The 23291-nt window shown below is 47.0% G+C and overlaps 1 protein-coding gene across 1 annotated transcript in view; it reads right to left on the bottom strand.

Annotated features, from left to right (window-relative positions):
* LOC134528880 (uncharacterized) overlaps window positions 1-23291 on the bottom strand; it is a 530965-nt gene that overhangs the window by 299621 nt on the left and 208053 nt on the right. Inside the window, exon 19 of the mRNA XM_063362546.1 lies at window positions 21629-21767. Within this exon, the coding sequence (XP_063218616.1) occupies window positions 21629-21767 (139 nt within the window). The remainder of the gene's footprint in view (window positions 1-21628; window positions 21768-23291) is intronic.

Genomic DNA, 23291 nt, shown 5'->3' on the forward strand with positions numbered 1-23291 from the left:
TAAAATTACATAATATTCACACACTACACATCATAGTGAAAAAGTCAACATAACATATTTACATCAACTTGAGACCCAATACCTAAATATTAAATATAACTACAAGTTACATAGAGTATAATATACTCCGAAATAGATAATAAAGAGAAAATTTATATAAATAACATTATACTTTGCTTAATAGTTCCAGAAGTAATGAACTCACTGCTACACGAGCAATTTCAACAGTTATTTCATTACTAGTGTGTTCTGTGGAACATACTTGAGTGGTGTCTTCACTGATCGGACCTAGATGACTGAGATCTCGGGTTCGACTCTTGCGAGATGTAGGAAGGCAAAGCTGATACCGGCGTTTATGCTGGACTGCTACTGATGTGGTAGGTGCTGGAGGCGTGGGAGTCATCTGGGTACAGGCAGTCGATGTCTGTACTGACGAAGTCTGACCACATGAAGATGCTGGCGGTGACTGAATAACTGGTAGGTTGAATGCATGTGCGAAAACCTCTTCAGACGTTGCAGGGAGAACTGTATCGTCTCTCATCATATTCACACTACAATGTCCATAGCCCAGACAGTTGTTAACTTCTAGAAGCGTATCTTGAGGTCCTGGGTTTAAACCATGTTTCATGTGAAACACAGCGTCACAACTCTCCGAAAAATGTTTAAAAACACCGTCGATCCACTCGCTATAATCAACAGTGCCTAGCCTAGGCGTTACACTGGAGTATATCCTGTTCGGTTGAAAGTTAGACATCTTGGTTAACTACTTCTGCTGTAGGTCCTTACACCACCACAGTTTCAGCTCGACTGCCATCGCACGAGTCGAGGGTCGTATCTAAAAATATATGTATCACTTGGATAAATATGTCTGTTATGCAATTCCATAGAGTAGAGCATGTATTAGAACAGTCCATTGTTAAAATTATTTTCAGTGTTATGTTAGACTCTATGAGATGTTAATTGCCAATTCACTCTCCTTCATACTGTTAGACGTTAGATTCGCTCCTAGCATGAAATGCGATGTCCGTGCTGGTCTCCCCACAATTGATGGAGGTGATGGCCTCTCTGTAATTGATGTAGGAGGTGATTGACGAGGTGCAATTGGCAGTAGTTCGACAGCATCGTTACTAACGAAGGTTGGTGGTAACATTGGTTCTTGAGCAGGATGATTTGAGGTCACGTCTCCAAAAATTTGACGTGATGACTCTATTGGTGATCGATCACGCGCCTTGCTGGCGGCCTCCAACAAACCAACATGGTGATCAACCATCCAAGCCCTAATCATGCTCGCATTGTGTCTTGAGATCGGACCTGGACAAGTATTATTATTTTTATTGCACGCGCACAATTTATTTAATTCTTTCAATGATGAACAGTCATATTCTGCTTGTATTTTTAATATTAGCACATGTTGCTTACAATAGTTAGTTAGCCACCGTTTCTGCTCTATTCCTACAACCAATACAGGTCCGGTCAGATGACTTGCCAATATGTTGGGTATTGAAGCATAAGGAAAGAGTCCGTGTTCCCACTGTAAACCATGAAAATTTCTAGTGAGCCAGGCATTTGTTTTTTGATGCTTCCTGGTGAGATATCGCCATTCAATTGGAGGTTGAAAGTTACATGTTTTTACATTTACTTCTTCATCTGCAATGCTAAGTTCCTTGATAATAAATCTATACTGACTAGAGAAGCCTAGGATGTTTACACATTTCGTCATGGTGGTCGAGACGATAATGTACTGTCAGGTCTTAGATAATAGACGACACAATCTACCTTGTTGCAGGATGTCTCGATGATGTCCGGAGCCTCCTCGTCAAAATCACTGGTCCAGTGATGACCAAAGATGCAGACCTCTAGTTGAAGTAACCACCCTCGGTGACGTAGTACACACAGCGGAATCCTGGCGTTACTTCCGCGTTCTTTGCAGTTGGATCGAACAGCATTTGCTTGAATTTGTAGCAGCAGCTCTATACCCACACGACTATGTGTTGACTGCAGTGTCTAGGGTGTTAACCTCAATTTATACCACTAACACCCCCCTGCATGCCAGTCACGTGTACCGTTGCTTCTGTTGTTGTCCCCCCGCCTTGCTTGCGGCCTCCAACATTCGAACGCGGTGATCAACCATCCAAGCCCTAAGCTTGCTCGCATTGTGTCTTGAGATCGGAGCTGGACATCAAAGTTACATAGAGTATAATATACTTTGAAATAAATAATAAAAAGAAAATTGATATAAATAACATTATACTTTGCTTAATAGTTCCAGAAATATTGATTGCACTGCTTGACCAGTGACAGGTGTAACTAAATATTATATATATTTAATAATTTATTTTCCATTACCTTTCGTGGAATTTATTAATCATTCACTCTACGATAAACAACTCAAGACAATATACCTGACCAACGAATTAAATACAGTACTACTATGCCATACATAAAAGTCTAATTTTACGATAATCTGAATAACCTTTTAATCGTTCATGTACAAATCCACACATACAGGCCATTTGTCTATGCAGCATGAGACCGAGTCATGACAATATCAGACGTATAGGCTAGTCATTTCAGGACCGCAGGACCTTCTTCGTCTTTAGATATAATCAGTCATTTAGACAATCATGAAATTTTTATATATACTAAAGGACCAAGTGACCTTGAAAAATATTTTAGTAACACCAAGAGGTCTTGAACTAGTAAATATTCAGTCACTACATATTTTACTACGCGCAATCATCAAAAAAGAAGCACCATCAAAGAAAAGGCAGCACATTTTGGAAGCACAATAAAAAAATACAGCACATTTGGAAACACCATCAACAAAAAGGAAACACATTTTGGAAGCACCATCAACGAAAAGGCAGCACATTTTGGAAGCACAATCAATAAAGGCAGCACAATTAGAAACCCCATCAACACAAAAGAAGCACATTTTGGAAGCACCATCAAAAAGGCAGCACATTTTGGAAGCACAATAAAAAAAGGCAGCACATTTGGAAGCACCATCAACAAAAAGGATGCACATTTTGGAAGCACCATCAAAAAGGCAGCACATTTGGAAACACAAGTTACGAGAACTAAGTCTTGGTTAGAAATCAGAACGCAAGAAATAAAAACCTTAAATTTTTACTTTTAATATTTAATTTATTTCTTAACATTATACAAATACAAGTAAAATAAGCCCTTATTGTATGTAGCCAGCTTTCCTCAGTTCTTTGAGTATGAAGGATATTTCTTTTATGCACGAATAGTTTCCTGCACAAAGCGAGCCATGTAGAAGTCATAGCCGGTCAACTAATAAGATTGGATCTTTCCACGATATGTAATCAATCTCTTCTACCACCATCTCACTTGCTTGTTTATTTTAATACTTTTAATATCAAAATCGTCCCAGTGATCATAATAAGCATTATCAGATTTATTTATTATAACACGTCGTTTACATCGTTTCGGTCTCAGGACACTGCCACATTCTTCGATCTTGTCAGCTTTAGGTGCTTCATCACAGTCTATGCTTTTTGTCAACAGCCTCAGAGTCACTGTAACAATCACTGTAGAAGACATCCTCTTCACCCAGATTACCGTATGAATTCGATATCGATGATGTCGTAGTGTCATTATAGTCTTCATGCTTCCTTTTTAGGAGTCCATCATTTTTACAAAGTAAGAATGATCTACTTGAATTCGGCTGGAATATATTCTCACTTTTCACGTTAGTTATTCTTCCATTGTCTTCATTCTTCCATAAATCATCATCGTCCTTCAATTTAAGTTCTTCGTCGAGATCGGAAGAGCCACGAACATAATCTCTCCCAAGACAAGGAAAATAATTGTCGTAATGCAGATCACTATTCCTTAATCTAGTAGATCCATCGTTGTCCTCTAGCTTGTACGCAGGCTTGACGTTACAAGTTCTGTCATGTCTTTTTAAGCTCTCTCTCCGCGTTGCCGTCGTCCGGGGTCTCGGGCTCGAGTCCCGGTGTGGCTCCTAGTGGGAAAAGGCGGTTCTTGATCTGTGTTGTCCGGGTGGGCGCCAGACTAGCTCGTTTCTAGTCGTGATTTTGGGGTCGTGGATGTATGTGCCCCTGCGTGGCCCACTAGGGCCGGCGGCGGTGTTGCGTGAGATGATTTTAAATAAGAGACGTGGAGTTGAGGTGGCGGTGTCGTACCTTTTATTCAGAGGAGCGAGTCGTACACAATACAACACTCTACAGAGGTCCCCGGGGGGTTTTACTTGTTATTCCGTGGCGCCGTATTGTTTGTGTTCCGCGTTACGTGGCCTCGGATGCTGTTATGTCTCAGACGTCTCACTGGGTACGCAGGTAACATAATTTCGTAACACAAAGGCGGGACACAAAATACACTGAATTAAGGGAGTGCGTACAGGTTACGTGGCACTCGTTACTCGGGTAACGTAAGTTAGCAATACAAAATACGGGATACAAAAATACACTGAATTAAGGGGGTGCGCACAAGTTACGTGGCACTCGTTACTCGGGTAACGTAAGTTAGCAATACAAAACACGGGATACAAAAATACACTGGATTAAGGGGGCGCGCACAAGTTACGTGGCACTCGTTACTCGGTTAACGTAAGTTAGCAGTACAAAATACGGGATACAAAAATACACTGAATTAAGGGGCGGGCGATTGGAGACGGCCAATCCCGTATGCAAATGTCTCGGCGCGGGTGTTGTGCCCACTGTGGTGAAACACGCACCGCAATTAAGTTTGTCCAAGTTCCCTTGCTGGTTTGTGGTCAGCGCCGTGCGCGTGACCTTAAACAAAGTTCTGTACGTTGCGGGAGACGGCCCGTGCCGTATGCTGAAGAGCAGCCCCGCTGACCAAGTGTGGTGCGGGGTGTCCTTAAGTTGGTGCAGCCGGATTAGGTCCGGGACCGAAAAAAAGGGACCGGGTACTCACGGAGAGGTTAAGTAATAAAAGGGGTTTGGTTAATTAGTGACTATATTTACCGGACATTACTTTCAATGTAGACAAAGGATGTTGCCTCTCCGTGGGACGTAGGTCCGCCCCGGCCCGTGAGCTGCGTTGAACTGCCGAACTGGCATGGCGTCCGAGGGAGGCTCGGCCTCTCTCGCGCCAGGCGTGACCTCATTACGCTAGACTCCAAACGGGTGTGTCTGGAAGAGATTTTACTGTCGCTAAAATCCTCATTTAATGTTTCAGGAGGAATGGGTACGGTTCTTCTCTTGTCTACTCAGGTTTCCACGGCTTTGTCTTTAATTGCTGTTCGGGTCGCCTGACTCGGGTGGGCCATGGCCAGGGGTGTGTTCCGTTAGCGGGAGCATATACTGGCGGGTGCAGGTCGGGCTCTGGGGTGGTCGTCGGCCAGACGACGTCAAACGCCCCCCCCCCTGTGAAGCCCGACCTTGCGCCGCTTATGGTCCCGCTAACATGGGGCCACCCCTAGCTCCGGCCGCTCCATCCCGGCGTGGTTCGCGGCTCAGCAGCTGGTTGGCTCCGCGTACTGGACCTGGTGATCAAGGCCGACTGGGCCAACGTGCGCGCCGCCCCGGTTGCCGTCGTGGCAGGCGTGCCGGGGGCAGCGTCGTGGCGCCTTTTTCGGGGTCAGCGGCTGATAGGGTCAGCGCACTGGACCTGGTGATCGTGGCCGACTGGGCCAACGTGCGCGCCGCCCCGGTTGCCGTCGTGGCAGGCGTGCCGGGGGCGGCGTCGCAGCGCCTGTGCGGGGTCAGCGGCTGATAGGGTCAGCGCACTGGACCTGGTGATCGTGGCCGACTGGGCCAGTGTGCGCGCCGCCCCGGTTGCCGTCGTGGCAGACGTGCTGGGGGCGGCGTCGTGGCGCCTGGGCGGGTTCAGCGGCTGATAGGGTCAGCGCACTGGACCTGGTGATCGTGGCCGACTGGGCCAGCGTGCGCGCCGCCCCGGTTGCCGTCGTGGCAGGCGTGCCGGGGGCGGCGTCGTGGTGCCGGTGTGTGGTCAGCGGCTGGTAGGGCCAGCGCACTGGACCTGGAGATCGTGGCCGACTGGGCCAGCGTGCGCGCCGCCCCGGTTGCCGTCGTGGCAGGCGTGCCGGGGGCGGCGTCGTGGTGCCGGTGTGTGGTCAGCGGCTGGTAGGGCCAGCGCACTGGACCTGGTGATCGTGGCCGACTGGGCCAACGTGCGCCCCGCCCCGGTTGCCGTCGTGGCAGGCGTGCCGGGGGCGGCGTCGTGGCGCCTCCTAGCTCCGGCAACAGCTCCACCCGGGTGGTGCTCGCGGTGGCCGCAGTTGGTAGGGCCCGAGCACCTGTCCCGGGTCGTCCCACGCCGAACATCCGGGGGTCGACTCGTCGAGGTGGCCTTGCGGCTGACAGGCTCTGCGCCCTGTTCCCAGGTCGTAGTCGGCCAGGCGAACTGGAGGTCTGTGGGCCCGTCGGGGTCGTTCCGCGGGCTCGCTGGCGGGTTCGCTTGTCCCCAGTCGATGTCCCGGTCCGCGGAGGTCCTCCTTCGGCGGCGGTTGACAGTTCGTGGACTGGTACGGGGTCCGTTCCCGTTCGGGTATGGCGGCTGATGCTGAGGCGGCGATCTCCGAGTCGGTCTCTCCGGGTTGCGTGACGATCGGCGTTGGCCCGTCGTCGTTGCATGCATCGGATTGACCTATGCTGTGCGACAGCTTGGCGATCTCCACGGCCTCTTCGTCCTTGCCCCGTGGGTAGTATTGCGGTGGGGGGCTCTCGTACACCACGCTCCCCTCCCAAGGTACCACTGCCGTCTCCGGTGCGTCCTCGTGGACCTCTTCCGGCTCGTCTGGCACGTCGTGGGCGGGGTCGCCCCCGGTGCCCCCCGTGGCTGTGCTAAGTGCGTAATCGTCGAGGTACGTGGGCGGGCGCCGCCACCGCCGTGGTTGTGGCCTCGCCTCGTCGTCTGACACGGCTTCTGCGGGTGATGTCACGGGCGTGTCCGCGGGTTCGTCGCGGGGCCTGTTGGACGTGGTGTTCGTGAACACCAGGGTGCGGTATGGGCGCGGTTCGGGTCGGCTCCTAGCAGGGGTCGCTTCTGGCGAGTCGTCCTCTTCCTGGACTACGTCGCTCTCCGGCGTACGGCGTCCGTTTTCGTCCGGAGTGGGGGGTCCTGCGTCTCCGTCTGGGTCCCTCTCCCCAGGTAGGGCGGTGAGCCGGATGTCATCCCTGTGCACCTTCTTCAGGCGCCGTCCCTCCATGCGGACTAAGTACGTCGTCCTGCCTAGTCGTCGCCGTACCGTGTATGGCCCGCCCCAGCGCGGGGCCAGTCCCGCGCAATAGTTGCGGGGTGCGGCTGAAAGTGGGTGTAGTCGCGCGAACACCTGATCGCCGACCTGCACGGCGGGTGGAGGATGATCTGTGGTTGGGGTGATACGGTTGGCGTACCTCTCCTGTCTACGTCTTGCCTCGTCGTGCAGAGTCACCCGTCGTTGGTCACGTTCCTCCGTCGTCTCGTCGGGGTGTGGAGTGCCGTGTGTGGCCCATTCTCCCGGTAAGGGCAGGTTGTGGCCCTGTATCATTTCGGCCGGTGTGCGGCCGGTTGCGGCGTTGGTGCGGCGTCATACACAGAAGAGGGCGTCAGCCACGTGTAGGTCCCACTGCGTGTGGTCCGCCCCCAGCCGGATCCGGAGCTGTGCCTTCAGTTCCTGGTTCCGGCGCTCTGTCGGGTTCGCTCTCGGGTGGTAGGCGGGCGTCGTGTGGTGCTCAATCTGGTGTTCGTCGCACCAGCCCTTCCAATGTCGCCCCAGGAACTGACTGGCGTTGTCCGTCAACACCGACTGGGGGTATCCCCAACGTGACAGGAATTCCCTGGTCAGCAGGCTGATGATGGTAGGTGTGCGCACGTTCCCGCATGGATACGCCTCCGTCCACCGCGTGAAGAGGTCTGTCACGACGAGGAGGAAGCGTTTGCCGCGCGGCGTGCGGGGGTAGGGGCCCATTACGTCTAAGGCTATCGTTTGGAAGGCGGTGGTGGGTTCCCTGGGTCGTTGTTGCTCCTCGCCGTCACGCCGCCTCGTTTTCCTCGCCTGACAGACCTCGCATTCGCGCACGTACGTACGTACATCGTACGTGACGCGGGGCCAGTGGTAGTGCCGGGTGACTTCTCGTCGTGTCTGATCGGTCCCCGGGTGTCCAGCGAGGTCGTGGTCGTGGAAGAACCGAAGGACCGCTTCTCGGGCTTCCGTCGGGACGTAGGTCCTCCAGTCTTCCTGGTGTCCGGGTGTGTGAGTCTGAATCAGGCTGTCTTGCACGCGCCACGCCTCATGTCCGGCAGTCGCTTGCTGGCGGCGTCTTGCCGCGTCTATTGACGTTTCCTGTGCTCGACGTACCCGGTCTTGGACGTCGGCCACGGTGTTGGGTGGGTCTTCGTCCCCGTCCGCGTCGGCCGTGATGCGCGCGCATGCCGAGTCGTGCGATGCGTGTCCTAGTGGTGTGTCCGGGGGTAGAATCACCTCCCAGTCGTCCTCGTCCGTCAGCTCTGTTCGGTCGTCGGGTTCCCGCGACAGTAAGTCGGGGAGCTGGTTCTCCGTGCCGGGAACGTGCTCGACGTCGAAGTCGAACGACTGGAGGAATAGCGCCCATCGTATGAGTTTGCCTTTCCGCCCCTGCATCGTACGCAGCCAGGTGAGGCAGCTGTTGTCCGTCCTCAGTGTGAAGCACTTCCCCTCCAGGTGGGGCCGGTACTTCTTCATGGCCCAGACTACGGCTAGGCACTCTTGCTCGTTGCTGTGGTACCGGCGTTCGGCCGGTCCGAGCTTTGCGCTAGCGTAGTCGATGACCTCGCGGACCCCGTTCGGGTCCGTGTGGAAGAGCACCGCGCCCACACCGAGTGCGCTGGCGTCGGTCTGGAGGTAGAGGCGGCGTCCGGGGTCTACTCGTGTGAGGGTGTGACAGCGAGTGAAGGCGGCTTTTATTTCTTCAAAGGCGCGTTGCGCGGGTTCGCCCCAATGGTACCGTGCCCGTGGTGACAGGAGGTCGGTCAGCGGTGCGATGGTACGGGAGAAGTCGGGAATGTACCCCCTGAGCCAGTTCACTAGGCCGATAAACCGTTGGAGTTGCTTCCTCGTCCGCGGTGGTGCCGCCTCAGCGATCTTGCGCAAGTGAACGGGTTGGGGTCGGTTGCCAGCCGCGCTTACTAGGTGGCCCAGGAATTCGACCTCCTGGGTCCCTATATGACACTTGTGGTGTGCGGCCGTGAGATGGTGTGTGGCTAAGCGTTCTAGGACCAGCGCCAGGTGTCTGGCGTGGTCCTCCCACGTCTCGGAGAAGACGATCACGTCGTCGAGGTACGCGATCGCAAACCGGCCCAGGTACCCCTCCAACACTCGGGTCATCATTCCCTGGAACGTGGCCGGTGCGCACTTTAGCCCAAAAGGCATGGCGCGAAATTGAAACTTCCACCCGTCTGGTATCGTGAACGCTGTTTTCCCCCTGTCTTCCGCCCGTATGGGCACTTGCCAATACCCAGCCTTCAGGTCGAGCGTACTGAAGACTTTCGCGCGGCCGAGTCCGGCTACGGCGGCGTCGACGCTGATTTGAGGTGGGGGTGAGCTAATCGTGATCGCGTTTAGCGGCCGAAAGTCGACGCAGAAGCGTAGCGAACCGTCTTTCTTTGGGGCTAATACGACGCAAGCATTGTAATGACTGTTGGACGGTTTGACTACCCCGTCGCGAAGCATGTCCGCCACTTGCTCCCGGATGGCCCTCTGCTCCCGGAACCCGTAGCCTCTCGGGGCCTCGTGTACTGGGTTGTCGTGGGTGGTCGGGATGTGGTGTTCGGTGATGGTGGTGCGCTTCAGTGGGTCGGCTACCGCGAAGACGTCCTGCCTTTCTGCCAACACGCGTTCCACTGCTGCTCGGTACTCGTGGGGGACGTTGTGGCGGAACTGGTCTAAGGTTACTTTCTCCCCCTGACTCTCGGGGGTAGTGCCTATGGCGTACACCGTGAGCCGCTCGCGGGTGCCAATGTAAACTCGTCTGGGTTTCATTTCGATCACCGCATCTTGTCTCGCTAACCATGGTTGGCCTAGTACTATCCCTTCGTGTAAGTCTTCTACCACTAGGGCGGTTACCGTGGTGACGTCGTCCCGAATGCGTACCTCGAGTTCGGCTTGCCCCACTGTCCTTCCCGGTTGCGTGCTGGTTGCTAACCGTAACTCGGCTTGGTGGGGCTGCAGCGCGCCGGGGGGTACCAGGTGGGGGGCCACAAACACGTGGCTCGCGCCCGTGTCTACCAGGGCCGCCGTGGGTTGTTCGTTGACTTCCACGGGGATGCGGAGTAGGCCGTCGCGGGAACAGACTAGCTGGTTTAGTTGCGGTGTGGCTATTTCCGCGGCGGGTGTGGGTTGGCTCGGTTTGCTCGGAGGCGCGGGTTTTACCGCGGTGCCCCCGGGTGGGCGTTTCCCGACGTGTTGGTGACGTGTGGTGTTTGCCGGCGTGGGCAGTCGACATGCCAGTGGCGGGTACCTGCGGGGCAGCCCAACTGGCATCGCGGTAGTGGGGGTTCCTGCTGTGTCGATGACCCATCGGGCCTACCAGGTGGTGGTGCGTCCTCGATGGCTCGTCGCGGGCGGTCGGGTGGGTAACCCCTGCTTCCCGGTTCTGGACGCTGGCTATCCTCTGACCCATTGGGCGTCTGGCCAGGTCCCGGTCGGTGTTCGGGGGGTCGTAGTGTCGCAGTCCCCGGATGTTCCGTTCCGTGTCTATGGCTTGTCGGACGTAGTCCTCAACTTCCTCTGCGCGGTAACACCGCATGAACGGTTGCAGTTCATTGTGTAGGAGGGTGGTAATGGTTGCGAGCGCGGTGGCTGGCGCGGCGCCGGGTGCTACTCAATTGAACAGTTGCATTTTCTTGGCCAGAAACTGCTCGACGGGTTCGCCGTCGCGTTGGCGTTCGCCATAGAACTGTGTCGTGCATTGGACCAGTGCGTGTTCCGTGTCAAATCGGCGGTTGAACGACATGGCAAACTCCTCCCAGGGCATGCCGAAGCGTCCCCAGGTGTTCCACCATTGGCGGGCGGTCCCCTTCAGCTGTTCGCTCGCTCGCCCCGACCACTCATCGGTCGGTATTCCGGACCGTGCCAGTCTGACCTAACAGTGTGTTAGGAAGTCTCTGGGTACTTCGTGCCCTATTTCGCTGAACTCAGGTAGTGCTAACTTCCCTGTGTAGCACGGGTTGCGTGTATGCATTCCCGTGTTTGGTCCGGTGATTGCGCTTGGTGGTGGGATGTATTTGGGTGCCGGATTGGTCCGCGCACTCGTGAGGCCCATAGTCGGTAGTATTCCTCCCAGTGTGACGTTAGCTTGTGCCTCCGTCTTAAGCGGTGCCCATGACCACGGTAATTGGGTGTGCGGCTCGCCGAGTAACGTCTCGCTCCAGGGCTTGCCCCAGGCCTGCTCAGTGACGTTGTCCCGGGTGTTCGCGCATTGGCATGTCCTGTACCACGGCAGTGATCCCGTCAATAGGTCTATTTCCCTTGGTAATAGGCAACGCGTGCACACGAGGTCTGTAGGTGGTGCCTGCATGTTGAGTTGTATGTTGTACGTTCAAGTTCGCCGTCTGTGACGGGCTGTTTGTAGTCTGGGCGCGTGTTGTAGCGTGCGGGTTTGAGATCGGCGGCGGGCAGGTGCCCGGACAGCCGCACAAAGAGGAGGCGAAAACGGTCCGCGCGGAGTGGGGGTATCAGGATGGTTGCCCGAAGCGGAGAGCGTGAAGCGGGGTGACGAGGTGGGGGTAGGTGCCCGGACAGCCGCACAAAGAGGAGGCGAAAACGGTCCGTGCGGAGTGGGGGTGGTGACGTCGCTCCGTTGCTCGCCTCGCCGTGATGACGTGCGGGGGTGGGGGTGGTTGGAGTGTCCTTTGTCTGCTCGCCTCGTCGCGCCGGTCTGTCTGGCCTTCGACCCTTCCTGTGTCCAAAATGGCCGTTTCGTGTCTCCGCTGTCGTCTGTTGGTGAATTTATTTCGAAAATGTCCAGAAGTGAGAAAAAAAAATTTTCACGTTATTTTCCGCCCCACGCAGCGGGCGCCAAATGCCGTCGTCCGGGGTCTCGGGCTCGAGTCCCGGTGTGGCTCCTAGTGGGAAAAGGCGGTTCTTGATCTGTGTTGTCCGGGTGGGCGCCAGACTAGCTCGTTTCTAGTCGTGAATTTGGGGTCGTGGATGTATGTGCCCCTGCGTGGCCCACTAGGGCCGGCGGCGGTGTTGCGTTAGATGATTTTAAATAAGAGACGTGGAGTTGAGGTGGCGGTGTCGTACCTTTTATTCAGAGGAGCGAGTCGTACACAATACAACACTCTACAGAGGTCCCCGGGGGGTTTTACTTGTTATTCCGTGGCGCCGTATTGTTTGTGTTCCGCGTTACGTGGCCTCGGATGCTGTTATGTCTCAGACGTCTCACTGGGTACGCAGGTAACGTAATTTCGTAACACAAAGGCGGGACACAAAATACACTGAATTAAGGGGGCGCGTACAGGTTACGTGGCACTCGTTACTCGGGTAACGTAAGTTAGCAATACAAAATACGGGATACAAAAATACACTGAATTAAGGGGGTGCGCACAAGTTACGTGGCACTCGTTACTCGGGTAACGTAAGTTAGCAATACAAAACACGGGATACAAAAATACACTGGATTAAGGGGGCGCGCACAAGTTACGTGGCACTCGTTACTCGGGTAACGTAAGTTAGCAGTACAAAATACGGGATACAAAAATACACTGAATTAAGGGGCGGGCGATTGGAGACGGCCAATCCCGTATGCAAATGTCTCGGCGCGGGTGTTGTGCCCACTGTGGTGAAACACGCACCGCAATTAAGTTTGTCCAAGTTCCCTTGCTGGTTTGTGGTCAGCGCCGTGCGCGTGACCTTAAACAAAGTTCTGTACGTTGCGGGAGACGGCCCGTGCCGTATGCTGAAGAGCAGCCCCGCTGACCAAGTGTGGTGCGGGGTGTCCTTAAGTTGGTGCGGCCGGAATAGGTCCGGGACCGAAAAAAAGGGACCGGGTACTCACGGAGAGGTTAAGTAATAAAAGGGGTTTGGTTAATTAGTGACTATATTTACCGGACGTTACTTTCAATGTAGACAAAGGATGTTGCCTCTCCGTGGGACGTAGGTCCGCCCCGGCCCGTGAGCTGCGTTGAACTGCCGAACTGGCATGGCGTCCGAGGGAGGCTCGGCCTCTCTCGCGCCTGGCGTGACCTCATTACGCTAGACTCCAAACGGGTGTGTCTGGAAGAGATTTTATTGTCGCTAAAATCCTCATTTAATGTTTCAGGAGGAATGGGTACGGTTCTTCTCTTGTCTACTCAGGTTTCCGCGGCTTTGTCTTTAATTGCTGTTCGGGTCGCCTGACTCGGGTGGGCCATGGCCAGGGGTGTGTTCCGTTAGCTGGAGCGTATACTGGCGGGTGCAGGTCGGGCTCTGGGGTGGTCGTCGGCCAGACGACGTCAGCGTAAACGACTTGCTACATCGAACGCAACTTATCATATTGCGTAGTGTATTTTTAACACAGTCATTCTTCTCGTGTTGTCTTACATTCTTTCTCAAGATAAATTCTTTGCTGCAATACTTACACCTGTGTCTTTTCGATACAGCCACATACACCGAATCAGGATTCATATTAGTTACTGTGACTAATGTTAGATACAAACAGACAGTTTTCCAATTGGAACCATTACTTAAATAAAATTTTTTAAATATTTCTTAAGCGAGTGTTAAGTTATCTCATGCAAAGGTACTTGTTGTAAGTAGTTCTGCTTTTCAACAACAGATGACACCACGTGTTGCTTGCAGGTAAACATTATTTATTTCTTTCATGCGAGATGCAGGAAACTCACTAACGATCGCAATAGAGGAATGGCTTCGCTAGACTCCAAGGAGAAGGAAGTTTGTTCTTCCAGTTAGTGTTTCTCAGATTTCTCAGGACATATGATTATTTTACTGAATAATAATTTTTTTTTTTTAAATTCCACCTGATAAAAATAAAATAGAAGCACTCAGAGAAAACCATCAGGGAGAAGATTTCGTTTATAAACATTATAAATTATAATTTTTTTTTAAAAAAGTCCAAATTTAATCCTGCTTAAGCAACATGAGAGTTTTAGCACAAGTCAGCTTGTGAACTCTTTGCTTAAGCAACATGAGAGTTCTGGAACAAGTCAGCTTGTGAACTCTTTGCTTAAGCAACATGAGAGTTCTAGCACAAGTCAGCTTGTGAACTCTTTGCGTAAGCAACATGAGAGTTCTAGCACATGTCAGCTTGTGAACTCTTTGTTTAAGCAACATGAGAGTTCTGGCACAAGTCAGCTTGTGAACTCTTTGTTTAAGCAACAAGAGAGTTCTAGCACAAGTCAGCTTGTGAACTCTTTGCGTAAGCAACATTAGAGTTCTAGCACAAGTCTGCTTGTGAACTCTTTGCTTAAGCAACATGAGAGTTCTGGCACAAGTCAGCTTGTGCTAGAACTCTCATGTTGCTTAAGCAGGATTAAATTTGGACTTTGTTTTAAAAAATTGATAATTTATAATGTTTATAAACGACATTTTCTCCCTGATGGTTTTCTCTTAGTGCATCTATTTTATTTTTATCAGGTGGAATTTAAAAAAAAAAAATATTATTATTCAGTAAAATAATCATATGTCCTGAGAAATCTGAGAAACACTAACTGGTAGAACAAACTTCCTTCTCCTTGGAGTCTAGTGAAGCCGTCCCTCTATTGCGATCGTCAGTGAGTATCCTGCATCCCGCATGAAAGGAATGAATAATATTTACCTGCAAGCAACACGTGGTGAAATCTGTTGTTGAAAAGCAGAACTACTTACAACAAGTACCTTTGCATGAGATAACTTAACTCTCGCTTAAGAAATATTAAAGAAATTATATATAAGTAATGGTTCCAATTGGAAAACTGTCTGTTTGTATCTAACATTAGTCACAGTAACTAATATGAATCCTGATTCGGTGTCTGTCGCTGTATCGAAAGGACACAGGTGTAAGTATTGCAGCAAAGAATTTATCTTGAGAAAGAATGTAAGACAACACGAGAAGAATGACTGTGTTAAAAATACACTACGCAATATGATAAGTTGCGTTCGATGTAGCAAGTCGTTTACGCGGAGTGAGAGCTTAAAAAGACATGACAGAACTTGTAACGTCAAGCCTGCGTACAAGCTAGAGGACAACGATGGATCTACTAGATTAAGGAATAGTGATCTGCATTACGACAATTATTTTCCTTGTCTTGGGAGAGATTATGTTCGTGGCTCTTCCGATCTCGACGAAGAACTTAAATTGAAGGACGATGATGATTTATGGAAGAATGAAGACAATGGAAGAATAACTAACGTGAAAAGTGACAATACATTCCAGCCGAATTCAAGTAGATCATTCTTACTTTATAAATGATGGACTCCTATAAAGGAAGCATGAAGACGATAATGATACTTCGACATCATAGATATCGAATTCATACGGTAATCTGGGTGAAGAGGATGTCTTCTACAGTGATTGTTACAGTGACTCTGAGGCTGTTGACAAATGCATAGACTGTGATGAAGCACCTAAAGCTGACAAGATCGAAGAATGTGGCAGTGTCCTGAGACCGAAACGATGTAAACGACGTGTTATAATAAATAAATCTGATAATGCTTATTATGATCACTGGGACGATTTTGATATTAAAAGTATTAAAATAAACAAGCAAGTGAGATGGTGGTAGAAGAGATTGATTACATATCGTGGAAAGATCCAATCTTATTAGTTGACCGGCTATGACTTCTACATGGCTCGCTTTGTGCAGGAAACTATTCGTGCATAAAAGAAATATCCTTCATACTCAAAGAACTGAGGAAAGCTGGCTACATACAATAAGGGCTTATTTTACTTGTATTTGTATAATGTTAAGAAATAAATTAAATATTAAAAGTAAAAATTAAAGTTTTTATGTCTTGCATTCTGATTTCTAAGACTTAGTTCTCGTAACTTGTGTTCCCAAATGTGCTGCCTTTTTGATGGTGCTTCCAAAATGTGCATCCTTTTTGTTGATGGTACTTCCAAATGTGCTGCCTTTTTTGATTGTGCTTCTTTTTTGTTGATGGTGCTTCCAAATGTGCTGCCTTTATTGATTGTGCTTCCAAAATGTGCTGCCTTTTCGTTGATGGTGCTTCCAAAATGTGTTTCCTTTTTGTTGATGGTGTTTCCAAATGTGCTGTATTTTTTTATTGTGCTTCTAAAATGTGCTGCCTTTTCGTTGATGGTGCTTCCTTTTTGATGATTGCGCGTAGTAAAATATGTAGTGACTGAATATTTACTAGTTCAAGACCTCTTGGTGTTACTAAAATATTTTTCAAGGTCACCTGGTCCTTTAGTATATATAAAAATTTAATGATTGTCTAAATGACTGATTTTAACTAAAGACGAAGAAGGTCCTGCGGTCCTGAAATGACTAGCCTATACGTCTGATATTGTCATGACTCGGTCTCATGCTGCATAGACAAATGGCCTGTATGTGTGGATTTGTACATGAACGATTAAAAGGTTATTCAGATTATCGTAAAATTAGACTTTTATGTATGGCATAGTAGTACTGTATTTAATTCGTTGGTCAGGTATATTGTCTTGAGTTGTTTTTCGTAGAGTGAATGATTAATAAATTCCACGAAAGGTAATGGAAAATAAATTATTAAATATATATAATATTTAGTTACACCTGTCACGAGTCAAGCAGTGCAATCATTATTTCTGGAACTATTAAGCAAAGTATAATGTTATTTATATTTAAATTTTCTTTTTATTATTTATTTCAAAGTATATTATACTCTATGTAACTTTGATGTCCAGCTCCGATCTCAAGACACAATGCGAGCAAGCTTAGGGCTTGGATGGTTGATCACCGCGTTCGAATGTTGGAGGCCGCAAGCAAGGCGGGGGGACAACAACAGAAGAAACGGTACACGTGACTGGCATGTAGGGGGGTGTTAGTGGTATAAATTGAGGTCAACACCCTAGACACTGCAGTCAACACATAGTCGTGTGGGTATAGAGCTGCTGCTACAAATTCAAGCAAATGCTGTTTTATCGAACTGCAAAGAACGCGGAAGTAACGCCAGGATTACGCTGTGTGTACTACGTCACCGAGGGTGGTTACTTCAACTAGAGGTCTGCAACTTTGGTCATCACTGGACCAGTGATTGTGACGAGGAGGCTCCGGACATCATCGAGACATCCTGCAACAAGGTAGATTGTGTCGTCTATTATCTAATACCTGACAGTACATTATCGTCTCGACCACCATGACGAAATGTGTAAACATCCTAGGCTTCTCTAGTCAGTATGGATTTATTATCAAGGAACTTAGCATTGCAGATGAAGAAGGAAATGTATTAACATGTAACTTTCAACCTCCATTTGAATGGCGATATCTCACCAGGAAGCATCAAAAAACAAATGCCTGGCTAACTAGAAATTTTCATGGTTTACAGTGGGACACGGACTCTTTCCTTATGCTTAATACCCAACATATTGGCAAGTCATCTGACCGGACCTGTATTGGTTGTAGGAATAGAGCAGAAACAGTGGCTAACTAACTATTGTAAGCAACATGTTCTAATATTAAATGTACAAGCAGAATATGACTGTTCATCATTGAAAGAATTAAATAAATTGTACGTGTGCAATAATAATAATAATCATGTCTATGTCCGATCTCAAGACACAATGCGAGCGTGCTTAGTGCTTGGATGGTTGATCACCGTGTTGGAATGTTGGAGGCCGCCAGCAAGGCGCGTGATCGATCACCAATAGAGTCATCACGTCAAATTTTTGGAGACGTAACCTCAAATCATCCTGCTAAAGAACCAATGTTACCACCAACCATCGTTAGAAACGATGCTGTCGAACTACTGCCAATTGCACCTCGTCAATCACCTCCTACATCAATTACAGAGAGGCCATCACCTCCATCAATTGTGGGGAGACCAGCACGGACATCGCATCTCATGCCAGGAGCGAATCTAACGTCTAACTGTATGAACGAGAGTGAATTGGCAATTAACATCTCATAGAGTCTAACATAACAATGAAAATAATTTTAACAATGGACTGTTCTATTAAATTCTCTACTCTATGGAATTGCATAACAGACATATTTATCCAAGTGATACATATATTTTTAGATACGATCCTCGACTCGTGCGATGGCAGTCGAGCTGAAGCTGTGGTGGTGTAAGGACCTACAGCAGAAATAGTTAACCAATATGTCTAACTTTCAACCGAACAGGATATACTCCAGTGTAACGCCTAGGCTAGGCACTGTTGATTATAGCGAGTGGATCGACGGTGTTTTTAAACATTTTTCGGAGAGTTGTGACGCTGTGTTTCACATGAAACATGGTTTAAACCCAGGACCTCAAGAAACGCCTCTAGAAGTTAACAACTGTCTGGGCTGTGGACATTGTAGTGTGAATATGATGACAGATGATACAGTTCTCCCTGCAACGCCTGTAGAGGTTTTCGCACATGCATTTAACCTACCAGCTATTCAGTCACCGCCAGCATCTTTATGTGGTCAGACTTCGTCAGTACAGACATCGACTGCCTGTACCCAGTTGAGTCCCACACCTCCAGCACCTACCACATCAGTAGTAGTCCAGCATAAACGCCGGTATCAGCTTCGCCTTCCTACATCTCGCAAGAGTCGAACCCGAGATCTCAGTCATTTAGGTCCGATCAGTGAAGACACCACTCAAGTATGTTCCACAGAACACACTAGTGATGAAATAACTGTTGAAATTGCTCGTGTAGCAGTGTGTTCATTACTTCTGGAACTATTAAGCAAAGTATAATGTTATTTATATAAATTTTCTCTTTATTATATATTTCGGAGTATATTATACTCTATGTAACTTGTAGTTATGCTTAATATTTAGGTATTGGGTCTCAAGTTTATGTAAATATGTTATGTTGACTTTTTCACTATGATGTGTAGTGTGTGAATATTATGTAATTTTATTACTCATTATTTACTTCTTTTAAATCAGTGATTTTTTTTCCCTAGCTGTTTGTAATTAGATTTAAATAAATATGTGTTTTACATTTACGTTGTTTGCTTTAATTTCAAAAAACCATTTAATGGCCCCTCTTGTTTTAAATTCAGATTATTTTAAAAAAATTGTAACTATAAGTTATTAACATCCTCAGCTAGTTTGATTGCTTTAATACATAAATTCTAACACTAACTTCGAGATGTCTTCCGCCACTACGAGAAGAAGAGAGAGAGAGAGAGACTCCACACAACACTATAAAAAACACCAATATTTTATAAATACTCTATCATCATTTATTAAATTATAGAAAAAATACAGAATCTTACCGGACTTTTTTTATTTGTAATTAATGTTGGGAAATTTGTTTCAGCGATGGTTAATTTATTTTTGTATGTTGGCATTCTTGATGGTTATCAAATGTTTTCATGTGGGTGTAGTATATATTTCCTTTTGGAGTAGGTACGGTCCGTCTGTTTGTAGAAGTCATAGAGGTAGGATGTGTACGAGTATATTAATTAGGACTAGTCAGATACCCGGGTGGCAGTGACGGCAACGGAGAACTTGGGGAGTACAGGCTACCGACTTGTCGCGTCTTGTCCCCCGTCTTGTCTCGACTTGTCCCCCGACTACATAACACTTGTAGGTTATTTATTTAATAGGTATATAAAGTTAAACGAGTAATCACCCTATATGCATACATTCAGGGACTTTGACAATGAAAATTCTCGTGTGAGTCTGATGCGCATAAGGGGACGTATACTTTGACGCATCATGCCACACCTTTCCGACCAAGATGGTTGCTAGTGACGCTATCTACCAACTAGGTTTTTGAATATGAATTTTGCGCGCTCCGGTGGTAACTTTAAGAATTAAAGATGGCGATGGTGGCGCGCTCTGGTAGAAACACTAAAAAATAAAGTTGGCGACGGTGGCGTCATCTGGTATCGATTATATGAAATAAAAGATGGCGACAGTGGCGCCATCTACCAGCCAGCTTGAGAACCAAGATGGCGGTGCCTGTGACAACTAATTTTTGAATTTGGCGCGCGATACTAGTGACATCTACCGGCCAACTTTTGAACCAAGATGGCGGCGTGCGATACCTGTCTGCCGACTCCCTAACTAATATTTGAATTTGGCACCATCTGGTAGTCTGTGCTGAAATTAAAGATGGCTGCGGTATTATAATTTGAATTTCAAATGTGGAGCCTTAGGTATGCATTAAGGAAGGCAAAAAAAACCTTTCCCCCTTTTATCATATACTATCCATCAGTACGTAGCATATATAGGTTATTTATTCCCCTATATCCCTACTGGTATCGTGGTCCTGTGGATAGAGGGTCTGCTTTCTAACGTCGACATCCTTTATGTTTTCACGTCCCATGGATCGAATCCCAGCCCCGGCACTGAGAATATTTTAGTTAAAGAAAAAAAATAATAATCCCTGCTGCTACCTGGTGGCGCCCAACAGAACTATATGACGTCACAAGGAGGTGTAGGTCCAGCAGACGAAAACAAGATGGCGGCCACCAGCAGACGAAACAAGATGGCTGCTGATGTTTACATTGAATTTCGAAAAGTTGAAGTTCAAAAAAAAAAAATTCGAATCCAAGATGGCGGCCGTTACGAAAAGTGAAACGGTGATGTCACGATTCGAAGTTGGTGGAAATTTCTAGAAATAAAAAATGGCGGATGGATAAGCACATGGATTATCATATATTGGCATAGATTGGCATATGAATTAGCATAGATTGGCATACGGATTAGCATAGAATGACACACGGATTAGCATGAATTAAATCACTTCATCCAAGTTGGCCGCCGATGACGTTATCCAAGATGGCGGTCGGTTCCTCGCTCCTCTGCCTGCGCTTGAATCGGCCTTTCCTATCTACTCGGGAATGCTACTACTATACTCTCTTGAGATCACGCCAGCCCCGTCCTGCTATTTTCTATGACATGTATTTCCTTTTTTTTCTTTGCTCTCCCGTGTGTGTTCATATGCTCCTGGCTCCAGCTGCTAACAATTGTACGTTCACGCTGAAATAGCACAAATTCTCCGCCTTAATCTTCCTTAAATATTTTGCTATCGTTGATAGTTTATAAAAATCATTACAAATCAAACACGTCCATTTGGGATATTTGAAAAAATTACATGCCAATTTATATTTAAATCATAACATAAATTCAAAGCACGAAATCGTGTGGTGTACAGTTTTCTTTACGATTGATGTACTAAAAATTAAGAGTTTCACAACAAAGGCTACATATAAACGGTAAATTAAAAACTGTATACCATAACATTTCGTGCTCTATAGGCTAGTCATGGTTTGATTCAGATATAAATTTGCCTTTAAGTTTATATAAAACATAAAGTAATAACTTATTGAATAGATAAAACCTATAGTATAACAATAACAATAATAATATTACGATTTATTTTGAATTCTTGAGCTAAAACACGAAACTAAAGAAGTAATAATAACTTATGATACTACTTTATAACCAGGGTGACAGTGTATGCAAAAACAGTTGTTTGTGAATACGCTTTTGTTCATTAGAAATAAAGTAACTTTAGCAATAATCATTCCATAACATTAACTTTACCGGCACAGAAACGAACGTTCTTCCAGGCAACGGTCTTCACACTGCGTGCGAGAAACTGCTGGAATCTGCAGATTGACGAAGCCACGGAGTTCATAGTTTGGAACTCGTTCAAAGGTCCATGCTAAGCCGCATGTTACACCTGTAAGGCATAAGTCATAACTGCAAAAGTACTAAGATGAAGAGACTGAAACAATGTCCAGTTTTTAAGTTGCCAATGCATTAAAAAAATGTGCAAAAAAACTATTCAACGCAGAAATTTATTCTACCCACAATATTGAGAACTTATTTTTTAATATTAACATATTTGTCATCTTTACAGGTATATTGTCCCTTCTATAGAAACAACAATAATGTTTAAACACTTAAAAAAATTATTTTGTAACTTAATGTTTTTGTAACTAAAGTTATTTTGCAAATTTTGACCAATTTTATCAGTTAATTGCAATTAGTAATTCAGAGGAAAACAATCTAACTAACAAGATGGTAGAAACGGTAGATTAATGGAATTGCATTCAGAAGAAACAGGGTTTGAATCATGGTTCAGCTATTCTGATGTCGGTTTTCCACGTTTGCAAGAAGTCACTCCAGGTAAATACTAATGAGGATAATTTCTTACAACAGAATATGAGTGGTTCATTCTCTAACCCTTTTGACTGTATCGTATTTCTCATATGTTAAAATTTTTATCTCAACGAGAAGTCAAAGTAAACAATCAAAAAATATAAAATAAACACTTTTCTCATAAACTGTGCATTAACCAAAATCAAATAAATAATAATACTCGTGTAGTTACCATCTTCAATTGCACACAGTGGTTTAAGTTTCACTGATTATGTTTAATTTTAATTGTTTATAAAGTTTATCTGGAATACTGGAAAATAAATTATTTTATGTTCGCGAAATATATGTAATTATATATATACTAGCGGCCCGTCCCGGCTTCGCACCGGTGGACATGATTTTTTTTTAAATATTTTTACCTTTTATTTATATTTTTTTGTTGTTTCATTTCTATATTATTTTTAACACAGTATCACATTATCTATGTATACTTACAATCCGAATTTGTTCATAATTTTTTTTTATTAAAGTAACTTATTTAATCTTAAGGCAGACATATTACATGGTATTTTTTATTTACATTTTTTCAACATTTAACATAGCCCCGAAGTATTGTTGGACAATTAATTAGCTCAAACTGTTAACAGTCTAGAAATTCTGATAGACACAATCTATCCCGACATCGAAAATCTCACAGAGAGAAATTTCAATTGGCTCTGTTCGAGGGCGATAGTGTCACCGAGAAACGACTCAGTAAATGAGATAAATAGAATGGTTATGGAAAAAGTAACGGGTGATTTTAAATGTTACAAATCTATTAACACCGTGTGCAACATCGAAGATACAGTGCACTACCCACAAGAATTTTTAAATTCCCTTAATCCTGCCGGCTTGCCACCTCACGAACTAAAATTAAAGGAGGTACTCCCATTATGCTATTCAGAAATTTAAGCCCTCCCAGTATGTGTAGTGGGACAAGACTTTTGATAAAGGAATTACGAGACAGTGTGATTGTAGCAACAATCATCACTGGGTCCGCGGCCGGACAGCTCGCTCACATTACGCGAATTCCGATGATTCCGACAGATTTGCGTAAATCCTT

This window comes from Bacillus rossius, chromosome 2 (genome assembly GCF_032445375.1).
Source record: "Bacillus rossius redtenbacheri isolate Brsri chromosome 2, Brsri_v3, whole genome shotgun sequence".
NCBI classification, from domain to species: domain Eukaryota; kingdom Metazoa; phylum Arthropoda; class Insecta; order Phasmatodea; family Bacillidae; genus Bacillus; species Bacillus rossius.